The sequence below is a fragment of the Guyanagaster necrorhizus genome, assembly GCF_019112545.1.
Source record: "Guyanagaster necrorhizus MCA 3950 unplaced genomic scaffold BT62scaffold_3, whole genome shotgun sequence".
NCBI lineage: Eukaryota > Fungi > Basidiomycota > Agaricomycetes > Agaricales > Physalacriaceae > Guyanagaster > Guyanagaster necrorhizus.
The window spans coordinates 2,275,770-2,299,868 of NW_025064882.1; the positions used below are offsets into that span (position 1 = coordinate 2,275,770).

Consider the following 24,099-nt stretch of genomic DNA (forward strand, 5'->3'; position numbering starts at 1 on the left):
TTCCCACGATCACATAGTCATCTTTGGGCAGGACGAAACAATTTCTTCATTACAGTCATGGCCTCCGAGGAACCGTTGTTCGATCCGTCGCTCAAAAAGCGAAAGAAAAAGGCCGTCGCTTTCACTGAAGATCCTCTGGGCGCTGATGCAGATCCAACGACGCCGGCACCAGAGACTATCGACAACACCACCACCAATGGCGAGGCAGTTGATCTCGGCCCAACGACAGCACATGAGCAGATGAAGCTGAACGGGGACGACAAGAAGGAGGATGATGAATTCAAGACCATGTTTGGTGACCTCAAGAAGAAGAAGAAAAAGAAGGAGATCCCTCTAGATTTGGTATGACATCCATTGTCTGTGACATTGATCTTGTTCATGAAATGCTTAGGGTGACGATTCTGGCACATCGACACCGACAGCAACCCCAGCTGCTGTCGCAGATGACCTTGACTTCTCTGACATAAAAAAGAAGAAGAAATCGTCGAAGAAAAAGGCGGCGTTTGACTTGGAGGCGTTCGAGAAGGAACTCAATGTATCCAAGACTAAATCGACGAATGCTGATGAAGATGAAGAGGAAGGCGAGGTTGACCCTGCTCAGCTCGATGACTTAGAAGACGGTGATCTTGGTGATGATCCATTTGCTCAACACGAGACGTCGGCCGGCGGAGAAACTGGCGAGGCAGCTTGGCTAGGCAGTGACCGAGACTACACATATCCAGAGGTACGCTCTATTGCAAACGTCTTACACATCGACTCATGTATGATTACAGCTCCTTACACGCTTTTATTCCCTCCTGCACGCCGCCAACCCTTCTCTCCTCTCCACGTCATCCACAAAACGTTACACCATTGCGCCACCTTCCATTCATCGTGAAGGTAACAAGAAATCCATCTTTGCCAACGTCACAGATATTTGCAAAAAGATGCATCGTCAGGTATGCCAAACACCTTCCGCGGAATTTTTTTTGCTGAATCATACTCATTAGCCTGAACACGTAATTCAATTCCTCTTTTCTGAAATGGGTACAACTGGTAGTGTTGATGGCGCGGGCCGGCTTGTTATAAAAGGTCGTTTCCAACAGAAACAAGTCGAGAACGTCTTGAGGCGATACATTGGTCAGTTGTTCCTTTCCCGTACGATGCAGTGGCGCTAATGTTGATGTAGTCGAGTACGTCACCTGCAAAACCTGCAAATCACCAGACACACTTCTGACAAAGGAAAACCGTATTTTCTTCATGTCTTGCGAGTCATGCGGAAGTAGGCGTAGTGTCAATGCTATCAAGAGTGGATTCCAGGCGCAAGTTGGGAAGCGGAGTAAGAACAAGACAGGTTAGTGTACAGCACTGCGGAGAACATGTCGTTATCTGTATGACACTTGTTATGCACATTTATGAGTTTCGCAAAGCGGAGGACTGAACTTTTGAGACGTCGTTCACCTTTATTTAGCTTCTACAAGGGCTCTATACAGCATGATACCAGAACCAGCGGCAAAAGCAACCTCTGTTGCTGCACCGATAAAAACGACGTCTCCAGTACCGATGTTTAATGATGTGTCTTCCCATGAAACAACCCCTTTACCCTCTGACACCACCACGAGACTGGGTCCCTCCACAGCACGGTGCGACTCGGTAGCACCAGTACCTAATTTAACCTGCACAACTGAAAACTCTGGGATAGGCGGATCATACAATGTACTGAGACTTGATGAGAATGGCGTGGGCTGCACCCGATGTCTTGAAGCGTCCGCGGAAACATATGTTAGGCCCGCCACGAGATTGGGGATATCTCGAAGCTTAGGCGTCAAACCGGCTCGGATCACATTATCAGAATTGGCCATGCACTCGATAATATCTGTCCATTACGGTTAGAATGTGCAGAGACAAGGAATACGGGCAACCTTACCTCCATCCACATATGCATGCGGCTCACCGGCACCCAAGAAGATAGCCTCCCCTGGTTGCAAATTGACATAATTCAACAAGAACGCGCAGAAGATACCAATGTCCCCGGGAAATTGTGAATTTAGTCGCAAAACCAGCGCCTCGACACCCTCCTGATCAACATCAGACTTGGAGGAATAACGATCTACAAGAGCTGATAGCTGAGCTTTGAACGCAGTTTCTTGCGCGGTCATCAACGCTGCAAAGAGGTCTTTTAACGCTGCCTTTTCCGTCGGGCCGGTAGGCGTGTCTGACCCGGAGATTGCAAGAAAAGCATCGACGATAAAGGGCGGAATAACCGCGGAGAGTTCGGGGGTATTTCGGAGATGGTTGGCGATGGCGGTAAGGGGTAGGAATCCGCAGAGAGCTCGAAATGGAGTCAGAGCAAGGGCTAGCTCGGGTTTGTGGTTGGGGTCTGTAAGGTGCGACTATCAGTTCATTGCAACAATCATCTTGAGAGGTTTACCTTTATAAATGTTAGGCAGTTGTGCATGAAGCTGCTCTGCAGTCTCCTTGTCAGGATGGGTCTGTATGCTCAGTGCTTTCTCAATAGAAAGCACTTTGAATAAGAAAGGGAGGTTTCCATCAATCGCATCGGGGAATCTGGACAGTACACTTGCGCCAATTAATGAAGGATTTTCTTTCAGAAGAGAAGAAAGCGTCGCGCCCGATGAAAGCTTCGATGGCGATGTAGGATGCGTACCCATCCACAGCTAGGGATGGTTTTCTATATGCAATTGCATTGTATGAGACTGAATACACTTACTTCTGCGTAAGGCTTCTTTTCATCCAGTTGGAATCCTGCGACTGCAGATGCCTCCGCGAGCTGCGCAACCTTGGAGTTGGATCCAAGCTTGCCCCAGTCATACTGTTGTGTTGTAGGAATTATTTTAAATACAGGAGCAGCCATTCTTGCGAAGGTATCTTTCCGAACTACGTCAAGGGATGCTGCCTGCAGGAGCAATACTGGGTATCGTCGTCAGTGGAGGGTCCAGAGCGGTGGTGGCAGGAAAGGGGCGTAGTCTTGTTTTGGAAGGTATACATCACAACATACGATTTCGGAACACTTTGAAGGCAGGATATGCTTTCTGGACCCATGAGAGAGCGATTCCTGGGTCAGTCAGGAATAAATAAGAAGTGGGAAAAAGAAAACGGAAAGGTACTAAATTCCGAGGTTCTAGAATTACAAGTGCTGCTAAAATTTAAAAGGTCGCTGCCAAGTCGCTGCTGTCAGTGAAAATGAGGTTCATCCATCTATCTACAAAATCCACTGTTGACCAATTCATTTTCCAGCTTCATTATCCGAGACATCGTATCCCTCTTCCTCTCTGCTTTTGACTCCGGTCTTCATCGCCTACGTTGGAGAGGGTGCTTGAATCGCAACGGAAGAAATTCATCCAAAAATTCCAGCACGTAGTCTCGTGCTTCTGGCTCGAACACCGTCAAGATCTCCATCAGCACGTTCTGTGCCGCCTCGTACCGCCCTCCAGGAACGGGAATATCGTGCTCCTGTGGTAGATTGGCGCATAGATGCGCCAGCAATGAGCCAAACAATTTGCTCCTTCGCCGTTTCTGATCCTTATCCATTACATCCCATTTTGGATCAAGAAAGACGGCGGCACCAAACCAGCATCGAAGAGTCAGTTCATCCTTCCAGCGTAAAAGTCCTTACATAGTCATAGAGGATTGCAAGTGGGCGACGGATCTCCATCCTGTGTTGATGTTTCTTCTTATGGGCATCCAATATCGCCTTGTACGCCGATTCCGCCTCAGCGAATCTGTATTCGTCGTCTTCGTTCAGTGAATCTGCGAGATTATGTACCACCCCAGAATTTTTAGTCTGGAAAAATTTCTGGAGATAGTCGATCTTCTACTTTCGTTGTCCTGGACCATTGTTGTCTTTTTCAGCATCCCAAATCTTGACATAGCGAATGGTTTCAACGCAGCGGATAACTGAGTCGACGAACGTTTCACTGCAACCAATACTAAAACTGGGCATCTAGGAACTGACAGAATGTTGGTGCTCAGCCTGTGATGAAGCAAAGGGCAGATACCTCGCCTATTTCCATCATACACTTGGCCTCGTTGCCGAGGTCACACATCTTTTGGATCTTGTTATGAAGGAGATCCCAGGAAAAGTTCCGTTCTTTTTACCATGGACGAAAGAGCCTTGTGCTAATGAAGAGTTAGCGCGTGCAAGGCTGTCTGTACCAATGGATTGATGTCCCCACTGGCGAGTACTGTCTCGGTAACCTTGGAAAAGCGACTCGAACGCGTCATTCCTTGCTGTGGTGGAGCTCTCGCTGTCTGGTACCATGAGTCTGCGCTTAAAACCTTGCGCTGTGAAAAGCGGGAATCTGACGGCATTGAATTTCGGGACTAAAGACCAAAATCGGTGGACAACGACGGATCAGCAGCAACTGGAGGCTGGGAAGTCCTGAGAGCAGGTCGGTGGTCACGAACGTGAAGGATATCCAAGTGCACAGTGTCGAGTATCGCAACCATGAATTCCTATTACTAGGAGGGAGAATTCATGGGACGAGCATCATCATTTCATGGAGAACCGCTCAAATTTGAAACTTAAAAAGAATTTATATTATTTATATTGTGTGGTAATAACGGAACGTTTCTAGAAAGATAGCTATTTCAATGTAAGAAGCAGTCCATTCTCAGACTCTTTCCATGGCATGAAGAATCCGGTAGTAACTACATCATTCGGCTGTACTGCCGCATCAATCCAGCATTAAACTAGGACAACACCAACAACAGCGCTGAGCACAAGGGTAAGCCACAACTTTACGTTGCCTACAGCCTGAGAAAGGGCGCCGCTGCTGTCAGTTGTTGACACAGCGTTCTTAGCGGATACAGAGCCCGATGCGCTCGTAGAAGATGCCTTGGATGCAGTGGTCGACGACGCATGTGCTGATGTGGAAGTAGCGGCAGCGGTCGTACCTCCGATAGGCGCGGTAGATTGGCCATCAATTTCTGCTTGGACGGATGCATTGAATGAACCGGTCATGCCTTGAATCCTGGTTAGCACATATTTCTTGTTATTCGAAGCTCAAATTATGTATGGCAAATTGAAACGGACGTGAATTTGGCTGAGAATCCAAGAGCAGGATATCTTGTGTCGTTTGCATCCTTGAGACTGTTGGATTCAACACGGATGAAACTGGAATCGCGCAAAGGTCGTTGAAAATCGAAACGGAAGTTGTCTAATGGGATGAAGACATACTATTGGTTGCTGTCACCACCAATACTTGCATCTGGAGTGAATTCGATTGTCGATGTCGTCGAAACATCCACATTCTCAGCAATGACTTGGAGAATAGTCTGCAAGAATGAGGTTAGCCATGCGGAAGTAATTTAGAGTGCTGCGCAACGTCGATCATCTACAAATATGGTGAAGATAGTACGAGGCGCAAATCCTTACCTGAGATATTGCATTTCCTACGGCTACGGAGAATTTCGACACGCCAAACTCGCTGAGAGAAGGCGAATCGGTAGTGTCCTGCCATGCAATACTGGTGGATTGACCAGCAGTCATTACAGTAGACGCCACAGGATCTGTAATCTATGACAGACACCGGCTCATTATTAGCTGGTAAACTCAGAAACAGCGAGAAACATACATAGATATTAGCCAAGGCCGACGAGGTGAGACCGAGGAGGATGAAAGACGAGAATAACATCTTTGAGAACATTTTCTGACGACAAAGTTGAAAAATCGGGCGCTGGTTAGTAGAAAAGAGTGGGAGATTCAAGAGAATGTGAGGGTTGTATCTAAGGATGAAATCCAGGCTAAGTGAGGATACAGAAGCGGGGATATGGAAAAAAAGATGGAGAAAACGAGCGTTGTCTTCGTGATGGTGTTTTGGTTCCAAGCTCCGCTCAAAATGTGCAGTGTGTTTGGTGCCTTTCCATATGATTGCGCTGCCTGACCCTGCCACTGCCGTACATATCATCGCCCGTTCATTTTGCAAGCCAAAACCCGTTGATCCTCCTGCTTGCAATTGTGGTTTTTGTGGGGACCTCAGGCGGAACAGATGTTGGCGTCTGAGATGCTTTTATGAAAACTGCTCTAATTCATGGTAAAGAATAACGTGGACTTTGATATTGCAAACAAGACGTTATAATACCTCTTGCGTATCGTGCCGTCCAAGTATCAAGCTAGAGTTTCCTAAATCCTAATTGTTAGTTTTTCTATTCAGTTGGACTGCAGTACTAATTTTTGGACAAAATATCCGGATTGGGCCCCACAAATCGCAAGCTTGAGTGCACCATTCATTGTCGCGGTCTGCAGGCGCTTATCTGCTCACTATCGGCCTCCGTCTTATCGGTGGCATTTGACATCGGAGCACAGCCGGAAAATCCCTACCCATGTATCTTCATTTGTATCTGTTGAGCCCTTTTCATTTCCATACTGCACGAAAAAAGTTGTATTACTTGATGACAAGGGCGTCGTCGTCGTCGAAAAGATCGTCTGGTACAGGGACATCACGTGGTCGGGGAACATATGCTTCCCATGCATGCAATGTATGCAGAGCCAAGTGGGTGACATTACCTTCCTGGCATTTAGTTATCTAACGTCATGTTAGGAGAGTCAAGTGCGACGAGGTAAAGCCTGTTTGCGGCTTTTGTCAGACCTCCGGACGCAATGATGAGGTCCGTTACTCTCCGTTAGGAATCACCGTAGCCTCCGTTAACCGATTGCACAGTGCTCATGGACAGGCGAAAGTGCAAGAAGGCCAAGGACGGAGGCCCACTACGAAGCACTGAGAAAGCGCGCAGATGCACTCAAAGCCTATGCAGATCTACTCGAGTCGTTGTTGGAGAAGTGCCGCAGAGAGCATGGAGGGGTGTCGGAGGAGAGCATGTCCTATCTCCAATTCCGACCGCCGGATGCTGGAAATGCAATTTTGGAGAATGAAATACCACCGCTGCATGACGATGGCTCTGACGCTAATCAGGTCGAGGGAGAGGATATTACACTGGAGATATGCGTGCCCACCCGGAATCTGAAGGTACGTCGCCGACCGTCGTTTTCCCAAGGTATCTGCTGATGGCACATACAGTTGGAGGACAGCCAGCTTGTTTTCTATGGTATTGCAGCACCGTTCCGCCTTGACCAAACTCCTGCGAAATCTAGGGCAACCTCCAGACTTCCCGACATTGACGATCTCAAAAAGAGCCATGTTCTTCAAATAACGGATGGCGATGGAAGTCATTATGACCCAGATTTCGACTGGTCTCGTTATCTCCCTTCCGCCGTGCCTCTGGACAGGAAGGAACATGACAGGTGAGCTGCCCATGCATCACACTCTTAGGGTATTAATATCCTCTCAAAGAGTTCTCGATCTTCTCTTCAAATTTTTTACACCGTGGTGTTTTCGCATTGTTCCAGCTCTGTTTCTTCGAGATATGCATAGAGCTCTGAGCGTACCCCGACACCAGACGCCTCCGAGGACCGTCCATTATTCTCCCATGCTTCATAACGCCCTTGTGGCCCTAGCGACGGCCTTTTCGGATGATCCTCGGATACGTGACTTCAAATCACGTAAGTACTTTGCCGACGAGGCCAAGCGCCGGTGGGAAGATGAATGCCAAAAACCGAACATTAGTGTGGTACAAGCCCTTTCTATATTATCGAGCTTTCATTCGACCAACGGCGACCAAACTATCGGCTACATGTACTTTGGTAAGCATGCCGATTTCTACTTGCACCTTTCTCATCAGGGTTACCAGGTCTCAGTGCGCGTATCGGTCAAGCATGTACTTACGAGATTATCTCTTACGGCCGAAACTTTACTCATCATGAAAATTGCAGTGGGCCTCAGCTTTGATAGTTCGCAATGGGTAGAGGCCGGGCTTATATCCAACGATGATATGATGGACCGAAACTGGGCGTATTGGACTACATTCACCGAAGTCAGCTAATTCATCAAGTACTAATTTCTATTTTACAATCTTTCGCATAGGACGTCTGTTGGTCGGTTTACGTCGGGCGGGACTTTTGCGTTCCTCTACCTGCGGAACGGCATGTCCCGGTTCCCTTCGTCGACAGCGAATTCGATGAGACTCCATGGCATTACCCCCCTGCCAATATCCCCCCTCAGCCAAACTTCCTATCGAGAACCCTTGCTGCGACTTGTGAGCTGATGATGATAGCGAGACAAGTTATGGACGTCATGTACGTGTCTTATATTCCCGTCTTGAAAGAGTACAACTAATAGTGCTTCAGAAGCGGTTTGAATATTGCTGTGACTCGGCAGGAGATAAGTGACGAGATTATTAGCAAAATTGAGTGGGTTTTTACTACTGATCCTCCTTTTCCGACTTACCTGTGCTACTAGTCTGCAACTTCACGAATGGAAGAGTCGACTCTCGCCAGAAGTGGATATAACTATCAGCAACAAGTCATCTGCTACTCCGCATCGTCTAATGCTTCACCTAGCCTTTTGGTGGATATTCATCCTATTACACCGCCCATTTTTTCATCGTCGAAAACGTGGCTCGGATGGAGACATCGATCATGTCAAGGTCTATCACTTTGACGCTTCAATGATCCCCTCCCTGATATAGATCTATCGTAGATGTGCAAACGGGCGTCGGAAAACGTCATGGAGCTTCTTCTTGTCTGGCGATCCCTATATACCCTACGATACGTTCCAATGACGCTTGTACAAGTGCTCTTTTCTGCTGGAACCGTCTATTTGCTACTCGCTGGGAAGGCCGCCTCCGGTCTTCGCGTCGCCAAGAAGGACCTTGAACGATTTAGCTCCCAAGCCGATCTGTGCGTAGATTATCTAAACGAGATCGGAAAGTCATGGAGCTCCGCCACAAAAATAGGAGGCATCTTGTCGAATCTTTCGCATAGACAACTAGACCCCTTGTTGGAGAAGAGGTCCGCGAAACGTGCCTCAAAGCAAGCAAAGCAGGAGACCAAGATTGAAATGGAAGCGGACATCGAGACACCTCCCGCAACTCAGTCTGAGGAGGGCTCATCTGAATCTGGGTCTTATCAAAATAGCGCGTCGCCGATTTTAGCCGAGGTATCTCATCCTCAGTCCCAGTGGTTCCCCGTTCAGAATTACCACATGTCGAGCGCCCATAGCCACAACAGCAACAACTTGGGATCTCTTGCTGTTTCGGGGATGTTGGGTGGCGAGCCCTTTGGGATCGAACCCTTCGTCCCAGATTATAATATGGGCTCATACAATGGATACAGCAGTATGCCCAACAGCAATAGCAGCGTTGATAATGCTTTTGGACCGCAGGATTATATGGTTACTCCTTCGGAGTTTTATGGGACGTATGATGCTGGTACACAGCGTCTATGGGATATTCTGCAGCGGCATCATTCTACGATGTGATTCCGGGTGGTACGGTTTGTCAGTTATTGTCTGCTAGTGGGCTTAATTTTCTACACATATGTTACACCAGGACATTCACTTATAATTCTCTTTCGTCTGTCAGCCTACGAAGCTTGTATTAAATACGTTATGTTGTGCACTAGTAATGTAAATACGGAAGGAAGCCTAGCGATATTATCGATTGAGTGTCGTATGCGCCCATCTGTTCGAATCGTGAAATGCCATGAGTTTGCTGCAGCGGAAAGTGGAAAGTGCTGCGATTGGCTAACTACGTTACATAAGTAACTCAGCTAGGTAAGTATACACTAACTTGTCAACTCAAAGTAGAGTAAGAGAAAAGGAAGAAGTATGAGAAGAAGGTGGTAAGTGTAGACAAGGATGGGAAAGCATAGATGTAGGCATGGGAGTAAGCATCAGGTATATAAGATATTACATAGGGAATAGAATTTAAACAGGCATTTGGGATTGAAGATACTGTAAATGGAGCAGAAGAGGAAGGGAGGGAGTATGATGAGAGACACTAGAGCCGTCATTAGAAGCAGCGAGTCATTGCACATAACCCCAAATGCGTCCTGTGAGTTGAATCGCAAAGGTATGTCAGGACTGAGCCAGTTTACACAGGAACAGTTCTCGCAGTGCCGGAGACCAAGAAGCGTGAGCGGGAACAAATGCGTATAGTTGGGGGACCAGGCCGACGTAGTAATGAGACTGACCCAGAGGCCATACGACGGCATTGTCTGAGAATAAATTATCGGCGAGGTAGTGGAGACGATACAAGGAGATGGAGCAGAGTTCATCAGTATTAGACATTTTGTTCAGGCAGTCATGCACATGGGCAGAGTAGCATTCACGAAGGGCTGCAAACTTCGGGCAAGACACGAAGAGATGATGTGCAGTCTTGGCCGTGCCACATCCGAAACGGCACCAGGGGGAAACATTCCCCAAGATTCTCCAATAATTGTAGCAGAGTACACATGAAATGCCCTCGAGTAGGGGAAAGTCGGGGGAAAAGGGAAGTCATAGAGGGAAAGAGCAATGAATCCAGACGGTAAAGATTGAGGCTCGCGACAACTTTCTGATGTAAAGAGGAACGAATGAAGGCTCCGATATTTGACTCCACATAGCTGATATCTTCACAGAAAAAGACATATTTATCCATGGTAAAAGTGGGGATAGGTGCAATGGGAGGAGGAGGATAGACTGCCAGCGGCCCTGAGAGTGGAGCAAGTCACGCATCACGTCACGCGACAGGGGACTATCAGACTCACTTTCACTCCGCTTCATACTACCACCATCTTCTCTTGATATCTTCCACCATGGTCCTATCTCGCCGCGGGAGTGGTAGCATTACGCTGCCGTCGGGTCAGACGATGACGATCCATACTCGAACGCACGAGGAGGAGGATCTGCCTCATGCTACCAAAAAGTGCGTATTCTTCTGTCTCGTTGCCTCAAATCTATGCCAATTATTAGCGGTCCAATATCTTAGGACTATGGCAGACCATTTACGGAAGTATGATAGTCTGTAAGTAACATTCTCCTGTGCTGTCGTGGTCATTGACAGATGAACGATAATAGGTTTACACTAACGCCACAACGCATGCGCATGGTCGTAGAGGCATTTAAGGATACGCTCGAACTGGGTCTACAAAAGCCACAACAGGTCGTTGTGAGTGCTTCTGCTTCATATTAATGGATTTGCCTTGACAGATACAGCCTATGATTCCGACCTATGTCTTTGGATGGCCAACTGGCACAGAAATCGGCGATTTCCTCGCTGTCGACCTCGGTGAACATCCACATAATAACACTTTTCCTCTCCGTCCTCACACGCTTTATTTACCAGGCGGTACTAATCTTCGTGTTTGTCTCGTGAATCTCCAGGGTGAAGGGAAATTCGAAATTACCCAAGCCAAGTATCGTCTTACCGAGGAGCAGAAGCAAGATGACGGCCAGAAACTTTTCGATTTCTGTGCGGAATGTTTGAAGACGTTCGTGGACACAAATCTTGCCGATGACAATGGGGAATTGTCGCTCAGACCAGGCGAGACATTGCCTCTGGGCTTCACAGTGAGTACGCTATTTATTGTTATACCCCTTTCAATAACACCTGTTCGCAGTTCTCGTATCCCTGCAGGTGAGATTTATGCTACGAAACGGGAGCAATATCTAAGGAGCGCCTAGTCAAGAGAGGATTGATCATGGTGTTCTCATTCGCTGGACCAAAGGCTTCGGCGCTCCCAATACTGAGGGTCGTGATGTGGCCGAGATGTTCCGCCAATCCCTTGCTAAATATGCACGTCCTCCTCAGTTACGTATTGTTCACTATGCTGACATTCGATCTGTCGAAAGAAATTGCCCATTGCCTTGACCGCTCTCATCAATGATACGACCGGAACCCTCATCGCCTCACACTATGTCAACCCAAGGACGAAGATTGCTGTCATCTTTGGAACGGGATGTAATGCGGCTTACATGGAGAAGGTTGGTGACATCGAGAAGATAAAGTCTTTGGGAATCGATGAGGATGCCGAAATGGCAATCAATTGTGAATGGGTAAGTGCGTCTGCTCTTTGTCTTAAGCTAGTCCACTTACCTTGCTACAGGGTGCGTTTGACTCATTTGAGCACGAGCATTTACCTCGTACAAAATATGACATCATTGTCGACGAGACATCCAACAAGCCGGGCGAACAGGCTTTTGAGGTAGGCCACATTTACCATTATAAGCAAACGATGTTACTAAGCTGCGCCTGAACAGAAACTGATTTCTGGACGGTATCTTGGAGAAATCCTACGATTGGTTATTTGTGAGCTGATTGACGAGGGTGTCCTTTTCCTTGGCCAAGAGACATACAAGCTCGAAATACCTTATGTGTTTGAGACCGCGTTCTTGTCACTGATGGAAAGGTGAGGGCTATCAGTTGTGTGAACCTGTTTAATTGTTTTGGAAATTTCAGCGACCCAACTGATGAGCTGTTGATGATCATTGGGATCTTTACACACTTTTTTGCCGTCGAGACGACTCTTGCAGAACGCCAGTTCTTCCGGGCCCTTGCGAAGCTCATTGGGCGACGGGCAGCTCGTTTGAGTGCCTGCGGTATCGCTGCCATTGTAAGCAAGATGGGATACCTAGATGAGGGCTGTTCAGTTGGTGCTGACGGTTCCTTATACAATGTTAGTGCTCTAGCATTTCTTGTCTTACCAGTTCTGACTACTACATAGAAATATCCTGGGTTTGCCGACCGAGTCCACGAAGGCTTACAAGACATCTTCGGTGATAAGGGAAAGTGCGTATAAAGAGATTGCGTTCCATGATGATCTACTAATTCCATGCAGGAACATTGTCACATACCATGCTGAAGATGGAAGTGGTGTAGGAAGTGCCATCATTGCCGGTGAGCTGCGGTTGTAGCTGTTCATATGACTATTTCACCAATTTTTCTCCCTTGTAGCCATGACGAAGCTCAGAAAGGATGTTGGTCTGTACAATCACGTGTAGGCGCAAGGCATTGAGACACTTGGACTTTGACAGAAAATCAAGTAGAAGAAGCCATGTATGTCTTTTCTATGTACTTTACTCTGTTCTTGTTTCTTCCTATTTGAAGGAGCATAGATTGCATTTGCATATCACAAACTTTTTCGCCCGACAGCCAACTTCGGTCATAAATATTTGTGCTCAAAATGTGGACGGCCTTTTATTCTCCGGACCGGGCCGGTCTTAGAAGTTCTAGAAAAACTTCGGCGTTACGAACAACAGCGATGCTTCTCTTGCCGCTGCTCGTGCTACTGGTTACTCACACTATTCTCGGACAGGACACCTGTACTCTGGTTGTTTCCGGCGATAATGATGCGTCTCAATTACTCTGCGGTTAAAAGCTGTGATACCGTGGTGATTCCACGTTGAATATTGCAACGCGCCTGAACATGCATGGATTCTTTATACCGCTATCGTACTTTGGTTTTATGACACAAACTTTAACGGCACTGATGCCGCGGTTTAGAATCTAAAAGGAACCATCCGCTTCCAGCCTGATATTCCGTATTGGACTGGGGTTAGTAGAGTCGCTTGATTGACCTTGTGATGCATTTATTCGTATTGTGTAGAATTCATTCTACTTGGCTTCCAAGGTTCAGTCACCTTTGGGCTGCTTGAAGAGAAAATCCTATTCTGAATGGTAGAGGGACTTGAGATGGCGCAGGTCAGGTATGATCGAGGTATGATCGTTTCATTGTGCTTTTGTGACTGACTCTATGTTTTCTAGGATTGGTATGATAAATTGAGAGTATGACGTATCAGCTGTTGACTTGTCGAAGTGTCATGATATCGTAGTGCCTCAAATGACACCCTTCTCCGCCCTACCACGGTGGCGGTTTACCAGAAAAACAACATTGTCGTAGAGGACATCCAGATGCTCAATGGTCCAATCTGGTTTAATCTGGAAAGAGCCTCTTGTAATAATTTTTGACTCGCATATGAATGTCTTTTGCAGATATATGAGAGCAGTGATGTTACTTATAGCAACATCAGCATTACAGCAGAGTCTAGACCGGACAATCTTGCTAAAAATACCGATGGTTGGGATGTCTACTGCAGCGATACAGATTGTCATCAAGGACTCTGTCACCGTCAACGGGGACGACTGTTCCTCAAGCCGAGTATAGACCTACATTATTTCATTGTGACGCTGACGCTGATGGAGTCCGTAGATTCCATGAATATCTTGGTGTCCAATTTAGACTGCAACGGACCACAGTACGATCTCTAGTCATATAAAAATGACCAATGCCTCTGATGGAGTCCGAACAAAAGCCTGGGCAGGACCCGACGTCGGCACTGGGATGGTCAAGAACAACACTTTCTTTGATTTTAAAGTGTTCGATGTAGATGATCTAATTGTGATTAGCCAGGTAAGCTGTTTTAACGGACAAAGGTAGCGAGAGTTGATTGTTCTTTCCTATCATGAGTTGGACCAATTACTTCGCGACAATGATCATTCGACTTTGCGAAATTCCTCCGTTGTTCTTAACTCTTGTTCTTCCCGGGTCACTCCAAATTACTTATTCAACCCCCATCTAGAAGTCAGCCCTGGAAACGACCGCAAGGCTGCTTCTCGTCGTTCTTCTATGCCCGCAGATATAACGAGCACGACGCGTGCTACATAGAATTGTGACCTTCAGTCCACCCCCGGACCGTTCATCGCGGACCGGTACACTGTGGATCATATAAATCAGAATGATTGGAGGTGGGGACGCCAGCAATGTTTCGACTGTTGTATGTCCTTCTTTTGACCCTTTTGGTTGCCTTCGGGCAGCGATGTACTCTGACACCCTCGGGTGGCGACGATGGCCCCCAGTTCCTGGCCGCCGCAGCTTCATGTGATACCGTTGTCATCCCGGTTGGTGAAGAGTTCAACATTGCCACGCGGATGAACATGACGGGTTTGACCAATACACATATTGTGAGCGTCAATGAAATTTGAGCAGCCACTGCGAGGAATCTGAGCACTTTCGATCGCAGAACTTGGAGGGCACCATTCGATTCCAACCTGATATTTCGTACTGGACTGGAGTAAGTTACAGTAATGTCACTCCTCGAATACTTAATGATGCCTCAAAGAATGCTTTTTTTTTCGACTTTCAGGATTCCATAACATTTTGGTTACTTGGTGGGGAGAATATCGTTTTGAGTGGAAGTGGCACCCTCGATGGGGCTGGTCAGGTACGTGTAACGATATCTCAAAAGGTTTCCCTATGATGACATTCGTGTAATAGGCATGGTACGACGCCTTGTAAGTGACCATTAAGTAGATAGAATTGCAATCAATGTTTAGGGTCGACTTTAGCGCGTCGAACTCGAGTCTCCTCCGTCCTATTATCTTGACTGTTTATCAAGCGAAGAACGCTTTAGTCGAAGATATACATATGGTCAACAGTCCAATGTGGTTCAATCTTGTGAGTATCCTTCCAATTCGATTGCTTCGATTTGGATGACATCATGTCAGGTCTATGAAAGCAATAATGTCACATACAGCAATATCAATATCACTGCTGTATCGACTTCGAAAAATACGATCGCGAACACAGATGGATGGGATATCTACCGCAGTGATACCGTTGTTATTCGAGATTCTACTATCCTTAACGGTGACGACTGTGTCTCTTTCAAGCCCAGTGAGTTGGTGCATGGCATTCACTGGGCGATTAATACAGCTCTTGCTCAGATACTACCAACGTCTTGGTGTCTAATTTGAGTTGCAATGGATCTCAGTAGGTCACCCTTATTTGGATAGGTCTCGAGGCTGACGTAAAATTCTACGCAGTGGAGTATCTGTAGGGTAATAGATTGATCGACTCTATGATCCCTATTATCGCAGAACTCATACGCCGCAATAGTTCCCTTGGGCAATACGCTGGTATCTTTGATATCGTAGAGAACATAACGGCGACGTCCGTTTTCCTCTCCTTTTATTCTTGACGTTGTCTAAGTTACTGTTCTAGGGACATATCTATGTCTAACGCAGAAAACGGGGCTCGTATAAAAGCATGGGCTGGGTCTGATGTTGGGAGTGGGATTGTCAAGAACATCACCTTTGCAAACTTTGAAGTGTCCAACGTAGATAACCCGATCGTAATCGACCAGGTAAATGGAATCTTTGTGATTGACTATTAGGCTCACAACGATGACAGTGTTATGAGACCAGCTCAAGTCAATGCTCTGAATTTCCGTCCAATACCTTCATCGAGGATGTTTGGTTCAATGAGTAGGCTTTAACATGAGATACTCATGCTCGGACTAACTGTTTCATAGTGTCTTTGGGACATCATCTGGGGCCACTGTGGCATCTCTGGAATGCTCTCCTGATGATCGGTGCTCCAATATCAACGTGAATGACTTGAATTTGAAGTAGGCTACTTGTTTACTTTTTTGATTCCCTTTATGTTTAACCTTGTACCGCAGAGCCGGCAAAGGAACTGCAAAGTACGAGTGTCAGAATATCGTTTTGAGCGGGAATTCTGTAGACCTCTTTCCTGATTGCACAGAAACGTAGGATAGGCGATACCAATGAGCGTCAGTACTTGATGAAACTCAAGCTGTGTTATCCGGCAACCATGGTCCATAAAACAAAATTTGTCCCCAAAGACCGCATGACATCGGAATGGCGAAAACTCCTCAAACACAGAGTGGTCCGGCTCAGCGTTCATGTTTACGACCGCGTCTACTCTTTGTCTTGTGATAGAAGGTAAAGCGCTGTGTTATCAATCTATCACTTGATACTTTGAATGTCGAATGATGCTTGTTACGTCCTGCCTTGACGATATCCGAATCTTTGGTTCTCAGTTACTGACTTCAAGTTCTAGGCTCCTGGCGGAGGAAACTGAATTGATCACCTTCTGTGAAAATCTGTCAAGCGCGCGCTGTGCGATGGGACACATCATTCTGAGTTCTGGATTCGCACATTACCTGTGTATCTATATGTTCCCTCTGTGTATGTCTATGTTTGCGACTAAAGTAAGCGCCCTCTGAATGTGGTTATATAATTGCCAAGACTAACATGCCTTGTCGAATACAATCGGCAGGGTGGCAAGCGGCTTGTTCAAGTTCTGCCGTCGTTGTATGTTAATCGAACTTCCGAGTAGAAGAGTCGTTGATGCCTGAACAGGCGAGTTTGCTCGCTGCTGTGGCTACTGGCCGTTTATCAGTCATCAACGACGTTGTGAATAATGGGGATTTCAGGCAGAATGCAAATCCACATGTCCTTAACTTTCTCTATATCGCTTCGTTTGGAGCCATCATTTTGAACGCCAGCACCACCGTCACATCTCTATTTCTTATCGACGAACTGGGAGACCTCCCCACCGTTGCCTCTGATCTTGACAAACCACAACGTGGCGGTGCGCTAAATGCTACGGATATTTTCGTCTATTATGGACTGAAAAATACCTGGACTTGGCATTGTAAGCGCGTTTAACAAAATTAAAAAGTACATATTACGGTGATTCCTCCTTCATTAGGGACCATATCGCTAGTTCTAGGGGTTTGGTGCCTGTTTCTGCAAATCACCGTATTCGCAAACAGCGCCTGTAAAAGTGCTGGAGGATATCCGTACGTTATACCCTTATCTTACCTTTCGATCGTCTCCTTTTTACTTATCATATATACATTACTCCTGTCCTTACCCGATCACCTATATAGACTGGCCATAGATATCCGGATACCTCAGTCGTTTCACCTATGCTGTGCCCGACTGAGGTATGTGTACCATTACTGCGCTCACTACTATATTCTCACATTCGTTCGTAGATCCTAACTCATATTCTTCTGTTAATTGGTATAGTATCTTTACAATACAGTCGTTTCACCTACGCTGTGCCCGACTGAGATCCTAACTCGTATTCTTCTGTTAATAGGTTATGTGGCCTTATTGCCTATAACTCAGTCAAGAAGAATACGCAGCGCATTTTCGACTCAACTTACCACTTCACTCATAATACCCACTACCACGCTACAATCCTCACTACCACTACCACACCCCTATGATGTCGTCGATGTCAGGAGTTACAATCCTCCCTGACATGAGTAGCCACTTTAATGAGAAGAATTATGCATCCTAGAAGCTTCAACTTACTGAACTGCTGAAGGGTAAAAGACTTTGGGGATACATTGAGGGCACCACTACTCACTTTACTGCCTCTGGTACTACCACAACCACACCTACAACTACACTATTACCACCAGATCCTACCTCCATCTACTCTTCCTCCCCTTCCTATGATGAATAGATTTTCCATGATCAGCTAACCCATTCTCACATTATCCTCAATGTCCTTGACTCTATTGGACTAGGGGTTAAGACTGATGGAACAGCAAAAGAATGCTGGGATTCTATCATTGCTGAGCATGCAAAAAAGACTGATATGACTCTCTCAGAGGCTGAAGCATTGCTGAATGCAGCAAAGTTTGATGAGAACAGTGATATCAACACTCACATTACTGACCTATGCACAAAGCAATGGGCAGTAAATGATCTTCATACAATGGCTCTAAGTGATCAGGAATTCAAAGGAATCATCATTTGTTCCATAATTTCTACAGACAACTGGATGCCTATTCTTCTAAGCCTGTATCAGATGCTCACTTCCAGCAACATTATCTCCCACCTTCAGACTCATGCAGTGACTCTCCATGCCACAGGAAAAGGACCATCCCAATCTCTGTTATGATTTTCCATTCTTTTTCAACTTGTTTCCTTTATTTAACCTCTATTTCGACTTAGTCAGGGTGTCTAGTCTAGTGCTTAGCACCATGGGGAATAAAACTTAGTCATCACAAATGGCTAGACCACTATTCTCCAAGAAACCCATAGTGACGCATGATGAACACAATCACCCTTTTATATATGGTAATGATGCCTAAGGGCCAACAACATAAAACAACAAAGACTCTACAATAGTACCAAGTATTATTAGACCCCATGTACAGTATTTAAAGGAGCTCACTCTTGCTGGTATACCCCAGCTTCGAGCTAAAGTTTATACACATATCATTCTACTCTTGAGCCACTACTATGGCCTTGTGACACATTGACCCAAAGACACAATCAGTGGACTCAGGTGATCCCTCAAAGTGCAAAGAGACATCTGTTTATCACATGTTTAGGTTCATGTGATGCTTGGGTCTAACAATTAGCTTGAAGCTTTCACCTTCCCTTTCTCAAGCTTAATTGTGCTAAGAAACCAAATGCCCTCAGCAACAACCACCAACTTGAATCATGACTTCTTTGAGCTTATCGCTTCTATCATTGGAATGCTGCTCGGTCTCCTCGCCATCATTACTCTCTGCCGCAGATGACAATCAGTAACAGCTTGGATAGTCAGGCACTATCAGGTGTTTCAGCAGATTCAACATATACTATAAAATGTAATCTCAGACCTCCCTTTCCATGACATTTCTGCCTCTATCAGAATGTCTTTCCAGCTGCAAGAGCAACCCCTATCAGAAACCAAGAATAACGACTCACATCCAGGGAGCCTTCATGAGGAAGAAGGACCCTAGTACCCCCCTCAATGAGATAGCAGAAATTGCCATCCTGCTCTCACAGGGTTCTGGAACCCATGGATGACGAATGTCACTCAGGAGTCTGAGGAGATCTCCAGCAACATCACTCCAACAGTCTCAGCCTCTGAGCATTCCCCCTCTCTGATCCCCTTAGGGATTGGAAACCATGCTAGAGACTCTCTTGATACTGCTTGGATGACTCTGAGACCCTGTGAAGGCCTCAACTCCTCTCACAACTCTCTTTATATCCCCACTGAGCCAAACTCTGGCTCCAGCCAGTCTGTCAGCAGGCTGGAGATCAATGACCCATATAGAAGAACAATACACCCCGACTATGCCAATGTCAAAATTGCCATCTCTGCAGTCAGAGATCCTCATCGACATCTCCATGTTAGAAGTGAGCCAGAAGTTGGGACTGCTAGTGCAAGGGGAAGAATTGCCTGAGACAGGATCATATGGCGAGTATTCCCAGATTGGGACCTCATGGTCTCTTTTAACTATAATGACGTAGTACAGCAGCAGCAGTAGAACCAGGCCAGACAGGCTGAGAACAGGTGAGCTCAAAAAGAGCTCGCCAAATATGTATAAAATGAAGTCCAGGAGCGGTATGAAGCTGCAGAATATGACCAACAGGGGAAAGAGCAGAGGAGGAGGGAGGAAGGCGAAAGAATGAGATCAGCCTCTCTAGGCTGATACGGACTTTGCACCGACTCAGGATCCCCATTTAGAGAGCCCGATTCAGACACCGACCCATAGACAGGACCTGCCAGCATCATTATCTGGAACAAGGTCATCAGATGAGGCCAGACTGGTGATGGCTGACTCTCTACCCCCTAGTATTCTGCTCAGACTGACATTATTTCCTTAGATGCCAACTCCGTTCTCGGAGCCTATGGGCTCTGAGTACCAGACAATATCCACATCTCCGACTGGGCTCTCCAGCGATTCCTGAGAAGCAGGATCACCCACCAGTTTTTCAATCCCGAGTTTCAGCATTACTTCAGCCTCTATAGCTGAGAACTGAAGGAGACAAGAGCACATAGAGGAACATAATACAGCTGGCTTGATAATCCTCCTATCCATCAGACAAGTACAAGGGCCAGTCCTAGTAACACTGGACTCAGCACCCAAGTTAGTGCAGGGGTCTTCAATGACTCTACAACCAGTGGTGCCATCCATCTATGATCCACCCATCAGTTCCCTCCTCAAGGAAGGGGACAGCAGAGACGAGAGCAATGAGGAGGACAATGAGGACAGTGAAGAGCCATACACATATGAATAATATTTCAAGGAGAAAGGTGAAGACACAGACAAAGAAGCCCTGAAGGAAGAGATAGAGTGAGCAAGGAACAAGGAGTACCAGGAGCTGTATGATCAGAGAAGGAATTTTCTATGGCAAGATGCATGCTGGCAAGTGATGTCTTTAGGGCTTGAATATCGGTATACAGAAAATACTAAAAAAAAAAAGATTTTATAGTATGCCGCAATGGAATACACATAGAAAGAATATGGCCAGTGGCACCCAGAAGATCCACTTGTGCCAATACCCCTATACCAACCCAGCAACAAGCTGAAAATGCTGAAATCAATGCTACAAACCCCACCCATCTCACCGAAACAGGCAGTATATATAGCACTATCAATCCAAAGCCGGGCTGAGACTAACTCTTTGATCCGAAGTACAGCTTTTCAGCTTAACTGCACCCAAAATCGATCAAACTAACTGGTGCAATGGCTAGAAGGATTCCAGAACCCCTGGACCGGCAAGAGAAGCCGACTCCTAGGAGCACAGCTGCCACCAGATCAAGCAGAAGGAAGCAGAATGGGCAAAGAACTAATATGGGACGATTCTGAAGCAGTATGACTTGGATTCACAATACGGGATGGAGTCATTGTACAAAAAGACACACTTTCTTAGGAAAGCCCTGTGGCTGATGACAATTCTCTACATTCCTTCCCTATGGCTCCACAGGAGTGGCACTGACCCCCTTTTGAAGAGTAGCCCAATCTGATAGAGGTGCTGCCCCACAATAGCGCTGTCTTTTAATGTCACTCTGACTTCTTATGAAAACCAAGATCTTTTAAAAGGGTGTCCAATGACATTGACCGATTCTTTGTCGACTGCGAACAATACTTCGAGGTGTATATCGGATACCTAGGAACCGACATGAACAGAGTAGCATTCACTGCCTCTTATCTCGAAGAGAAGGTAAAAACATAGTGGATTTTGATTTTCTCAAACTTTTGATCCACCACACAAAATCACTACCGGTATCTCTCGTGGCCAGTGTTCAAATAAATGCTAAACAACAAGTTCATTGATCTGGTGGTACAAGAAGTACACAAGCAAAAGATCAAAGAGTACAGAATGGGGGACAAGCCTACAACAGACTACTTTGATGAGTTAGAAAAGCTTGCCAAGCTGGCAGGAATATGAGAAGACATGGACAACAATGGCCATATGGTCGAAGCCCTCAAATGAGGGGTTCCCTCTTTATACCTCATGATGATCTCCACTATTAGAGTCAGAGAATTCATACTCATTGGGTATGATGTATAGAAGGAACGAATCATCAAGATGTATAAGGAGTGGCAAAGGCAGAAAGCAGAATCATCGACCCTACAAGACTACAACAAGAAATTGACCCTGCCAACCCCAAACAAATCATTGGAGACAACTGCCAGGAAACCAACAGGGACTTCCTTGGCTTCTACCATATACAGCATGCAGAAAACCAGAACTGGGACCACATACACTGGAACTAGCAAACCAATGGACATTGACTGGATGAAGAAAGAAGAGAAGTGCTTCAATTGCGAACAGAAGGGCTATATGGCCAAAGACTGCCTAAAAAGGAAGTGAACCCAGAAGAAAATCAGAGCACAGATCACTGATCTGCAGAAGGAAGATAAGGAACTTAGGGCAGAAATGAAAGTCGAGGAGGTAAAAGACAGGGTCAATCAGTGAGCGATTCCATGGGACTGGCCAAAAGACTCAATGGTGTGTAAATCTTAGCCACTAGTCAGACTAATAATACTTCTGTAGTTATTTTTATTTATAAAATGTATTCAAATATACTAAGCACTATCCCATACACCAAAGAATTGCAAAAGGAAATTCAAACGCTCACCAGCTAAACAAAGGCAGAGAGTCTCACCACTTGGCTCAAACCATTTGAGACCGAATAGACTTGGCGAGCGATCAAAGATACTAAAAATGAAGCCACAGCAAAAGCATACTTAAAAATTGAGTTTATAAAACCCAGGCCGAGGAAGTGATAGATGAACTGATAGAAGGAATGTGGAAGGCAGAGTGATGCCAGGCCTTAGAGTGGCTTGATAAACTCCATGGACCTCGAAAATTTATTCATCGATCTAAGACCACCAGGCAAGATCTACTCACTAAGGCATAAATTGAAACACTGACATCTTGAACCATTCATTCCATCACAGCTCTGATTGACAGCAGCTGTATCGGGAGCTCGATAAACCAAACATTCATTCAAAAACATAAACTCCCAATACGTATCACAGCAGCTCCTATCCTGGTATACAATGCTGACAGAACTAAAAATTAGGCCAGCTCAATTACTGAGTTTGTCAAACTCAGATTGACAATCGGAGACCACTCAGAATGAATCGACCTAGCTGTCACTGACCTTGGTTCTAAGGAAGTCTTCCTTAGGCATGACTGGCTAATCTGCTACAATCCCCTGATCAACTGAAAAACTGGTCAGATCATGTTTGCCAGATGCTAATGCTGAAAAATCCTCTTTGAACTACTCGATGAAGACCTGGAGGACTGGTGGGATGAGAAAATAGAGGATGGAGAAACTATCCTTGCTATCGATCTCCAACAGGAGATTCATATCCGAGCAATTCACTATGCCAATAATCTGGCCACCAAGGCCAGCGAGCAGCGAAGAGAGAAAACATTTGAGGAAATGGTGCCTGACTGGGCATGGGATTTCAAAGACCTATTCGAAAAAGAGAGCTTCGATGAGCTATCAGAATCGAAGCCATGGAATCACGCCATTGAGCTTATCTCTAATGCAAATGCCAACTTAGACTGCAAGACCTATCCACTCAGTAATCTTGAACAGCAGGAGCTCGACAAGTTTCTTGATGAAAACCTGGCAAGTGGTCGAATTCGACTATCAAAATCCCCTATAGCATCCTCCTTCTTTTTTGTCAAGAAGAAGGATGGGAAGCTCTGGCCAGTCTAGGATTATTGGTGGCTTAACAAGATGATCATCAAGAACCAATATCTCCTTCTTTTGATCTCGGAGCTAATGGATAAGCTCTGGAATGCGAAATATTACTCTAAACTCGACGTACGATGGAGATATAACAATGTCAGGATTAAAGAGAGAGATAAGTGGAAAGCAGCATTCTGGACTAACCAAAGACTCTTTGAGCCCACAGTTATGTTTTTCAGACTCACCAACTTGTCTGCAACCTTTCAATGGATGATGAACAACATTTTTAAAGACCTCATCACCATAGAGAAGGTCACCATCTATCTCGATGATATCCTAATCATGTCAAAAACAATAGAAGAGCACCAGTGACTAATACAACAAGTTCTAACCCTTATGAGGAAGCACAAACTATTTCTCAAAGCAGAGAAATGCAAGTTCAAAGTACTTAAAACTGAATACCTTAGAGTAATCATCAGTGAGGGGAGCATTAGAATGGATCCCATCAAGGTGGCAGGGGTTAC

General features: G+C 45.9%; 9 protein-coding genes across 9 annotated transcripts; 6 read left to right on the plus strand and 3 right to left on the minus strand.

Moving 5' to 3' along the window:
• The first annotated feature begins 15 nt into the window (after positions 1 to 15).
• Positions 16 to 1,429, plus strand: BT62DRAFT_942672 (eukaryotic translation initiation factor 2 beta). Its single transcript, XM_043187841.1, has 5 exons — positions 16 to 342; positions 392 to 724; positions 774 to 938; positions 990 to 1,119; positions 1,169 to 1,429. The coding sequence occupies exons 1-5, from the start codon at positions 58 to 60 to the stop codon at positions 1,336 to 1,338; spliced, it is 1,083 nt and encodes a 360-aa protein (XP_043045134.1). The 5' UTR covers positions 16 to 57; the 3' UTR covers positions 1,339 to 1,429.
• On the minus strand, positions 1,327 to 2,969 carry BT62DRAFT_984679 (mannose-6-phosphate isomerase). Its single transcript, XM_043189877.1, has 4 exons — positions 2,711 to 2,969; positions 2,411 to 2,657; positions 1,907 to 2,359; positions 1,327 to 1,855 (listed from the first exon to the last, which is right to left on the minus strand). Exons 1-4 carry the CDS (start codon positions 2,852 to 2,854, stop codon positions 1,443 to 1,445), a joined length of 1,257 nt encoding a protein of 418 aa, XP_043045135.1. The 5' UTR covers positions 2,855 to 2,969; the 3' UTR covers positions 1,327 to 1,442.
• A 1,718-nt stretch (positions 2,970 to 4,687) lies between these two features.
• Positions 4,688 to 5,707, minus strand: BT62DRAFT_984680 (uncharacterized protein; the record flags this gene model as incomplete). The annotated part of the gene is made up of 5 exons (XM_043189878.1): positions 5,577 to 5,707; positions 5,378 to 5,518; positions 5,180 to 5,277; positions 5,036 to 5,116; positions 4,688 to 4,973 (listed from the first exon to the last, which is right to left on the minus strand). Exons 1-5 carry the CDS (start codon positions 5,646 to 5,648, stop codon positions 4,688 to 4,690), a joined length of 678 nt encoding a protein of 225 aa, XP_043045136.1. The 5' UTR covers positions 5,649 to 5,707.
• A 180-nt stretch (positions 5,708 to 5,887) lies between these two features.
• Positions 5,888 to 9,516, plus strand: BT62DRAFT_942682 (uncharacterized protein). Its single transcript, XM_043187842.1, has 10 exons — positions 5,888 to 6,494; positions 6,543 to 6,609; positions 6,663 to 6,968; positions 7,020 to 7,243; positions 7,293 to 7,642; positions 7,697 to 7,872; positions 7,923 to 8,134; positions 8,186 to 8,248; positions 8,298 to 8,484; positions 8,538 to 9,516. Exons 1-10 carry the CDS (start codon positions 6,325 to 6,327, stop codon positions 9,315 to 9,317), a joined length of 2,535 nt encoding a protein of 844 aa, XP_043045137.1. The 5' UTR covers positions 5,888 to 6,324; the 3' UTR covers positions 9,318 to 9,516.
• Positions 9,517 to 9,561: 45 nt separating this feature from the next.
• Positions 9,562 to 10,526, minus strand: BT62DRAFT_927369 (uncharacterized protein). The gene has a single exon (XM_043185231.1). It carries the CDS (start codon positions 10,125 to 10,127, stop codon positions 9,915 to 9,917), a length of 213 nt encoding a protein of 70 aa, XP_043045138.1. The 5' UTR covers positions 10,128 to 10,526; the 3' UTR covers positions 9,562 to 9,914.
• A 24-nt stretch (positions 10,527 to 10,550) lies between these two features.
• Positions 10,551 to 12,909, plus strand: BT62DRAFT_438496 (hexokinase). Its single transcript, XM_043180889.1, has 14 exons — positions 10,551 to 10,743; positions 10,807 to 10,842; positions 10,896 to 10,980; positions 11,034 to 11,106; positions 11,164 to 11,387; positions 11,438 to 11,454; positions 11,502 to 11,613; positions 11,670 to 11,873; positions 11,924 to 12,022; positions 12,078 to 12,226; positions 12,277 to 12,493; positions 12,542 to 12,606; positions 12,656 to 12,714; positions 12,772 to 12,909. Exons 1-14 carry the CDS (start codon positions 10,634 to 10,636, stop codon positions 12,816 to 12,818), a joined length of 1,497 nt encoding a protein of 498 aa, XP_043045139.1. The 5' UTR covers positions 10,551 to 10,633; the 3' UTR covers positions 12,819 to 12,909.
• A 1,186-nt stretch (positions 12,910 to 14,095) lies between these two features.
• Positions 14,096 to 14,482, plus strand: BT62DRAFT_1000896 (uncharacterized protein; the record flags this gene model as incomplete). Its single annotated transcript, XM_043176685.1, has 2 exons — positions 14,096 to 14,227; positions 14,285 to 14,482. The coding sequence occupies 2 exons, from the start codon at positions 14,096 to 14,098 to the stop codon at positions 14,480 to 14,482; spliced, it is 330 nt and encodes a 109-aa protein (XP_043045140.1).
• A 95-nt stretch (positions 14,483 to 14,577) lies between these two features.
• BT62DRAFT_883001 (glycoside hydrolase family 28 protein) lies at positions 14,578 to 16,368 on the plus strand (the record flags this gene model as incomplete). Its single annotated transcript, XM_043182729.1, has 13 exons — positions 14,578 to 14,778; positions 14,838 to 14,888; positions 14,937 to 15,038; positions 15,092 to 15,108; positions 15,163 to 15,271; positions 15,322 to 15,490; positions 15,541 to 15,586; positions 15,640 to 15,654; positions 15,713 to 15,766; positions 15,818 to 15,959; positions 16,007 to 16,080; positions 16,128 to 16,223; positions 16,278 to 16,368. The coding sequence occupies 13 exons, from the start codon at positions 14,578 to 14,580 to the stop codon at positions 16,366 to 16,368; spliced, it is 1,167 nt and encodes a 388-aa protein (XP_043045141.1).
• A 567-nt stretch (positions 16,369 to 16,935) lies between these two features.
• On the plus strand, positions 16,936 to 17,290 carry BT62DRAFT_927370 (uncharacterized protein; the record flags this gene model as incomplete). The annotated part of the gene is made up of 1 exon (XM_043185232.1): positions 16,936 to 17,290. Exon 1 carries the CDS (start codon positions 16,969 to 16,971, stop codon positions 17,287 to 17,289), a length of 321 nt encoding a protein of 106 aa, XP_043045142.1. The 5' UTR covers positions 16,936 to 16,968.
• Between the last annotated feature and the right edge of the window lie 6,809 nt (positions 17,291 to 24,099).

Bases quoted from the DNA above. Each gene is read 5' to 3' on its own strand.
- BT62DRAFT_942672 (XM_043187841.1), top strand. From the start codon at position 58: ATGGCCTCCGAGGAACCGTTGTTCGATCCGTCGCTCAAAAAGCGAAAG. The intron at 343-391 runs GTATGACATCCA...TGAAATGCTTAG, and splicing joins AGGAGATCCCTCTAGATTTG to GGTGACGATTCTGGCACATC. The intron at 939-989 runs GTATGCCAAACA...CATACTCATTAG, and splicing joins GCAAAAAGATGCATCGTCAG to CCTGAACACGTAATTCAATT.
- BT62DRAFT_984679 (XM_043189877.1), bottom strand. From the start codon at position 2,854: ATGGCTGCTCCTGTATTTAAAATAATTCCTACAACACAACAGTATGAC. The intron at 2,658-2,710 runs GTAAGTGTATTC...AACCATCCCTAG, and splicing joins AAAAGAAGCCTTACGCAGAA to CTGTGGATGGGTACGCATCC. The intron at 1,856-1,906 runs GTAAGGTTGCCC...CGTAATGGACAG, and splicing joins GCATGCATATGTGGATGGAG to ATATTATCGAGTGCATGGCC.
- BT62DRAFT_942682 (XM_043187842.1), top strand. From the start codon at position 6,325: ATGTATCTTCATTTGTATCTGTTGAGCCCTTTTCATTTCCATACTGCA. The intron at 6,969-7,019 runs GTACGTCGCCGA...TGGCACATACAG, and splicing joins TGCCCACCCGGAATCTGAAG to TTGGAGGACAGCCAGCTTGT. The intron at 8,249-8,297 runs GTGGGTTTTTAC...CTGTGCTACTAG, and splicing joins GAGATTATTAGCAAAATTGA to TCTGCAACTTCACGAATGGA.
- BT62DRAFT_927369 (XM_043185231.1), bottom strand. From the start codon at position 10,127: ATGTCTAATACTGATGAACTCTGCTCCATCTCCTTGTATCGTCTCCAC.
- BT62DRAFT_438496 (XM_043180889.1), top strand. From the start codon at position 10,634: ATGGTCCTATCTCGCCGCGGGAGTGGTAGCATTACGCTGCCGTCGGGT. The intron at 11,874-11,923 runs GTAAGTGCGTCT...ACCTTGCTACAG, and splicing joins TGGCAATCAATTGTGAATGG to GGTGCGTTTGACTCATTTGA. The intron at 12,494-12,541 runs GTTAGTGCTCTA...ACTACTACATAG, and splicing joins CTGACGGTTCCTTATACAAT to AAATATCCTGGGTTTGCCGA.